Source organism: Hordeum vulgare, chromosome 1H (genome assembly GCF_904849725.1).
Source record: "Hordeum vulgare subsp. vulgare chromosome 1H, MorexV3_pseudomolecules_assembly, whole genome shotgun sequence".
Taxonomy (NCBI): Eukaryota; Viridiplantae; Streptophyta; class Magnoliopsida; order Poales; family Poaceae; genus Hordeum; species Hordeum vulgare.
Window position 1 is genome coordinate 266,189,621 of NC_058518.1, and position 6,988 is coordinate 266,196,608.

At 47.0% G+C, this 6,988-nt stretch overlaps 1 protein-coding gene across 1 annotated transcript; it reads left to right on the top strand.

The window, feature by feature from the left end:
• The first annotated feature begins 1,274 nt into the window (after nucleotides 1-1,274).
• LOC123430630 (protein NRT1/ PTR FAMILY 5.2-like) lies at nucleotides 1,275-6,448 on the top strand. Its single transcript, XM_045114488.1, has 4 exons — nucleotides 1,275-1,515; nucleotides 4,497-4,714; nucleotides 4,815-5,386; nucleotides 5,495-6,448. Exons 1-4 carry the CDS (start codon nucleotides 1,359-1,361, stop codon nucleotides 6,399-6,401), a joined length of 1,854 nt encoding a protein of 617 aa, XP_044970423.1. The 5' UTR covers nucleotides 1,275-1,358; the 3' UTR covers nucleotides 6,402-6,448.
• The last annotated feature ends 540 nt before the right edge of the window (nucleotides 6,449-6,988 follow it).

The window sequence follows — 6,988 nt, forward strand, 5'->3', positions numbered from 1 at the left end:
CACCTTGGGCGGGGAGGAAAGACACCTTTTTGGGACGCCCCATGGTTGGGAGGGAAAAGACCAAAGAATATTGCCCCTCTCATATTTGCGGCATACCGACAGGAAAATTGGTTCGTGTGTGGGTGGGCATGATTAACACCTCCACCAACCTTTCGATTGGGCACGTTGTGGAGTACATTGACCTATGGATGCGACTCCAAGGCATACACCTACAACCGGACACCCATGACGACATCACATGGAAATGTGAGGCAAGCAGAGAATACACGGCGAACTACGCTTATAGGGCTCAATTCCTAGGCTCCATGTCCACTAAGATGAACAAGACCATTTGAAAGGTTTGGGAACCCCCAGGGTCAAGTTCATCTCGTGGCTGGCAATTCAAAACAGGATTTGAACTGCGGATAGACTAGAGAAGAGATGATGGAAGAACTGTGGGATATGCATACTATGAAGGAGGGCAAATGAGACAACGGATCACCTTCTCTTCAAATGTCGGTTCACAATGCGCATTTGGCAAATGATAAAAGCTTGGCTTGGATTTGTGGCGTTGGACATGCACACGTGGAGGTCAGAGTGCGACATCAAGCAATGGTGGACGAGCATGCCAAAGTCAAACACATCGAACAGAAAAGCCATGGCTTCTCTCACCATGCTTGTATGCTCGGTCATTTGGAATAAGAGAAACGATAAGGGTCTTCTGAAAGAAATCGACGCCGTTATTTTATATTTCAAAGATCATTCATTCAGAACGTGGCCAAGACGTGGACGACTACCGGAGTGAAGCACATGTGCACATTCATGCCGTGAGAATAGTATTTTGTTGTATTTTTATTTGATGGGTTAAGATATAAGGCCGGTTTCACTTACCAAAAACTATCCTTTTTAATTAATATATAAGATAAATCTTTTGCCTCAGTTTTTTCAAAAAATATATAGAAAAAATTTAACGGTTGGTTTCCACCCGTTTCACCGTACGAGTACTAATTTTGTTTAGCAAGTGGAGGGTGCAATGGTAAGTGCACATAATTGCAAGCCCACCAACTATGATTAACTTAGCCACCTCGAGGCAACAAGTCGTCCAAGAAATATGTTGAGTACGCAATCAGGTGCTCTTGGAGTCCCCCAAATGGCGTGTTTTCTTTTTTAGTTTTTGGTTGCGATGTCCAAAAACCCGCTGTCCAGACATTTTGGCACTCCCCGTAGTCCAAACCGCCACTTGCACAGTCGCTGGCCGCGAAGACCGGGCTTATAAATGGACAAGCACAGGAGCTCACGCAGGCACCCGGAAAGAGAAGTAGCAGCGCCCTGCCTGCAGTGCACACCCACCTTCCTCCCTCCCTCCCTGCCATACACACATGACACAGGGAGCGTCCATGGCGGGGACGACCCGGCTGGAGGCCGGCGGCGGCGGCAGCGACGGCGAGTACACGCAGGACGGCACCACAGACCTCCACGGCAACCCCATCCTCCGGTCAAAGCGAGGAGGCTGGAGAGCCTGCGCCTTCGTCGTAGGTATTTATACTTTAATCCATCTGCTCCACCTCTAAGTGCTTCTCCGGTTTGCTTCGGGTGCTTCTCTCAAGCTCCGGCCTCGTAGCCATGGCTTCTCCTCCACAGGCGTCCATTCCTTTCTTTTCTTCTGTTAAACCAAAAATAAAATAGTGATCTTGGAGGCTCATGTTAGTTGAGCAGTAAGTACGTGCGAGTTTATTTTCCTCTGCTGGCCACGTGCATAGATATGGCATGGGCAAGGGAATCATGAAATTGTTTGGTTACGATCGGATTGGCGATAGCTGAAGGGCAGGAACTGGCCATCCCATCCCAGTATTGGCACCCACGCGCTCTGTGGACATACGGCTGCCGTCTTCAGTAATGGATGCAGTACTAGCGAATTGACAAGCAAGACAAACCCGATCACAATAAATTTGCTATAAACCGGCGGTTGTTACAAAACCAAGGAGACAATGAATGGGCACTGTGCATATATTACTACCCTTAGAGTCCTAGGTTGCGGTGATACAAGTCAGTTTAGGATATTAGCAGTATTTGTTTAGTTCAAGATTTTGCCATCATAAACAGTGGCAGAAATGTGTTTAGGCCGAACACAGAAGCAACGACTTGGTTTTGCCATCGGCCAAACCAGAGTTTGGGGAGCAAAAAACATGAGTATTAGCAGTACTTGTTTGGCTCTTCTAAAATAAAAATAAAAATAAAAATAAACAGTACTACTTGTTTAGCCCATGTTCGTTTTAAAATTTTCTATCATCGGGGATTGTTACAATCGTTTGTGTTATGTATGTTGTATGTAGTCTCTGTTACTCTCTCCGTTCACAAACATAAGATATTTTGGATATTTTAAATATGGACTATATAGAGGATGAAATTAATAAACATCTTACAATAGTAAACTGAGGGCGTATATCGAAGAGTATGTATTATAATATATTTGACTTTCATGGTACTAGTATGTACTAATTTTCAGTATATTATTTTCTATGTATAAATACGAAGGTATTTTCAAAATATACTAAAAATCTATGTAGTAGTCACGTGCAATCATATTGCCCGCTTTGAAAAACCATAGATATAATATAGAAACGTACTAATTTGATAAGATAGTACTGTGTATATAGTAACACATGATAACATGTGAGAGGTGTGTGAAACTAGGATCTATGGAGAGAGAGAACTGAATTGCGGCCTTGTTAAGCATAGCCGGCTTGTCTGCTGCTAGTGGAACACATGTTTTGGAATTAACCGTGTGTACTAATCAACAATCACGAACCCACTTGTGATTTTCTGAGAGAACGAGCTGTACTTGCTATATTTATAATTGCTCATGGTAAGAACGATAAGCTCGCACATAATATCCAATTTACATCGGCCAAAACTGGCTGGATGATTACAAGTGTTCCGGTCCCTTTCGGAGGTCAACATTCGACAACAGTCCATTTTCCTTTGTTTTATTCCTGAAGCCGGTTCACACTTCACACCATGAACTTCGTATGGAAGATTTCCTTTTCTTTCAACACCAAAAAGATCCGATGGTAATTTTTTGTGGGATGCTTAAAGCAAGTACAATAGTATAGCCAGCTGCTGGCTATAAGCCATTGACATGTCATCTATAACCCGTCTTATAGCCAACATGTACAATAGTTCATTGTAAAAGTTTACTACTTCTTTATTATATGGTTCATCATTCATATTCACAAAATGCCTAGGAGCACGTGCTAGAGCTGGCTCTTAGCTAAGAGCCTGCTTACCTAATTATAAGGAGAAGCGCCGCATCACAGCTCTTCCATGCTGCGGCTTCCGCAGCCCCATGCGCATGCAAAAATCTTCCACCTCATGCGTACATCATCGCATTAAATTCTTTTTTGAATTTTAAAAATGATTTATCTCATAAATTAATAATTTTATTCAAGATTCGCTTTCACCGTTAGGTTCGTCTCGATGAGACCTTCAAAATAAGATCCCATGTTGACATGTTTCGTTGATTTTTTTTCGTCGTTCCTAGTTGCCACATTTATGTCATCTTACGGATGTATAGTTGTCACAAAAGTTATACATAGTTATCAGGACAATATTTTTATACTTTTCAAGCATTGCAATGTTATGTGAAGCTAAAAAGTGGGTATTAAAATACTAATAACAAGCAAGTAAATGCATAAAGCAGCATAAGTATAATGAATCAAGTTTTTTAGTGGGGTATATCAACATTCATAAACCTGATAACCAAGTTGATTTAATGTGAGAGCTATGTAACAAATAATATGACAAGTAAGTGATAGTAATCTGGCAAGTAACGAAGAAAAAGAAAGTTATCGAAACATATCGACATGTGAGCTAGTTTTGAAGATCTCGTCGCGAAAAAGTCAGTGGTGAAAGCGGATCAATAATTGAATTAACGGTTTTGTAGATAAAACTTTTTGTATTTCAAACATCAAACATCGAAGGGAATCTTGATGACATCATTGCATGCATGCATAATAAAGAAAGGGGAATTTGCTGTTGCATGTCCAAGCTGTTTAAAGTAATGAGTATGCATCTAGGGAGTACTAATTTTACATGCGTACTAATGTTCCATTAGCTGGACAGCCGCACCGAAAGCCCCAGATGCGGCGCTGCTCCGTAGTGTGGTTCAATAAAATAATATTACTTTATTCTTTATAGCCAGCTAACTCTGTTCTATTATACTTGCTCTTATGGTTTGGTGACGAACGCCGACCTAATGCCAGCTCCCCATCAGAAGGACAAAGAAAAGATCCATGCCGGAAGATCTGCATGGGTGGTCCCTAGCTACAAGACGTCTCCTTTTTGCACACACGTTTTTTTTCTTGAAATTGCACACATGTACTTCAGATACGTCGGATTTGAGCGTCGACAATTCCGGCTGAAGGGCTAGTAAACTTTTTGCTGCTAATTTGGATGGTTCATGAATAATAAAATCGTGCTTGGTTTTAATTCGGCCTGTATTATGATGTGTGGTGCAGTGTACGAGGTGTTCGAGCGGATGGCCTACTACGGCATCTCGTCGAACCTGGTGCTGTACCTGACGACGGAGCTGCACCAGGGCACGGTACTGTCGGCCAACAACGTCACGAACTGGGTGGGCACAATCTGGATGACGCCCATCATCGGCGCCTACATCGCCGACGCCCACCTCGGCCGCTACCGCACCTTCATGGTCGCCTCCATCATATACCTCCTCGTAAGTTGCCGTCCTTCTACATGCCGCCGCCGCCGCACTCGAATTCTCTGCTTTGGTTTCCCCTTCTGCTCTTCTTCACGTCCGCTGATGATCGCCACAGGGAATGATCCTGCTGACCATGACCGTGTCGCTGCCGTCGCTGAAGCCGGCGAAATGCGGCGTGGGCACGGCGGACACCAACTGCGACCACAAGGCCACGAGCGTGCAGCTGGGCGTCTTCTTCCTGGCCCTGTACATCCTCGCCGTCGGCACGGGCGGCACCAAGCCCAACATCTCCACAATCGGCGCCGACCAGTTCGACGAGCACGAGCCGCGGGAGCGCCGGCAGAAGCTCTCCTTCTTCAACTGGTGGATGTTCAGCATCTTCTTCGGCACGCTCTTCGCCAACACCGTCCTCGTCTACATCCAGGACAGGATCGGCTGGACCGTCGGCTACGCGCTCCCCACCGTCGGCCTCGCCGTCTCCATCGCCGTCTTCAGCGCCGGAACGCCCTTCTACCGCCACAAGCCAACCTCCGAGAGCTCCTTCGCCAAGATGGCCGGCGTCATCGTCGCCGCCGTCCGCAAGTGCCGTGTCTCAGGGCCCGCAGACCCGCGCGACCTGCACGAGCTCGATCCCCATCAGTACGAGAAGAAAAAGACGTCCCCGCTCCCGTACACGCCCAATTTCAGGTGCCCATTTAATATAGAAGTACTACCTGAAGTCTAAACTACGTCGGGTTGTTAATTGTGCACATGTCGTCTTATTGATTAAATTCGTTGCCATTGCTGGGGTTGCAGCGTGCTGAGCAAAGCGGCTGTGAAGATCGAGGGGAGCAGGGGCACGTCACGGTGGTCGTTGAGCACGGTGACCCAGGTGGAGGAGACGAAGCAGATGCTCAAGATGCTGCCGGTGCTGTGCATCACGTTCGTCCCGAGCGCGATGCTGGCGCAGATCAACACGCTGTTCGTGAAGCAGGGCACGACGCTGGAGCGGCGCGTGAACCACTTCGAGATCCCGCCGGCCAGCCTGCAGGGGTTTGTGACCATCTCCATGCTCGTCTCCGTGGTGCTCTACGACCGCCTCTTCGTGCCCTTCATGCGGCGTCTGACCAAGAACCCGCGCGGCATCTCGCTGCTCCAGCGCATGGGCGTCGGGCTCGTCTTCCACATCGTGATCATGGTGATCGCGTCGGTGACGGAGCGTCACCGGCTGAGCGTGGCGATGGCGAACGGCATATTCGAGAGCAAGGGCACCACGACCCCGCTCTCCATCTTCGTGCTGCTCCCGCAGTTCGTGCTCATGGGCGTGGCCGACGCGTTCCTCGAGGTCGCCAAGATCGAGTTCTTCTACGACCAGGCGCCCGAGGGCATGAAAAGCCTTGGGACCTCCTACTCCATGACCAGCCTCGGCATCGGCAACTTCCTCAGCAGCTTCCTGCTGTCGACGGTGTCGCGCGTCACGAGCCGGCACGGGCAGGGAGGCTGGATCCAGAACAACCTCAACGCCTCCCGGCTGGACCACTACTACGCCTTCTTCGCTGTGCTCAACTGCGCCAACCTCCTCGTCTTCTTCGCCGTGTGCCGGATGTACGTGTACAACGCCGAGGTCACCCACGTCGTCGATGGTGACGGCGGGGAGAAACAGAGGCCGGAAGTGGCGATGCAGCCATCTGCAATCGCAGGCGCAGTAGAAGTTCATCCTTGATATTCCCTCCAAAACCCTCATCAATCGAATTCAAAGTATTGTCAAAATAGTGCTGGGCGGTATCAGATCAGATGGAAACTAAAATCAACGGATATAGAACTGAAAATAATAGGAATAAGAAGAAGAAAACAAAAGGCCACATGTAAAACTGGTAAACAGCAACTTAATTAAAAACCCAATAAGATGAAAATTAGAGTCCGGATGGAAAATGACCACTACACTTTTATTGAAATGAAAACAACTTTCAACTGCGGATGTCGCTAGTAACATGATCGCAAATGAGATTAGCAGGGTGTGTGCAGTGACCTTGTAGCAAAGGTCGTCATACACCCATAAACGTGACACGGGGGTGTGATATATGGGTAAGCCTGTAGATGGTCTAATATTTTCACGAATTAAAGATGAATTGTGATAGCCTGACTTAACAGGGATGATAGACTACTCATATTAATAAAAAGTTCTTTATTTTTGAAGAGACCACTCAAAAAGAACTTTCAAATCAAGCCAGGAGTGACGATGGGTGAACAACCGGGAAGTTGTCCCCGGATGCACACGAATGAAGACAAAGTGCGAAGGAAAGAATAATG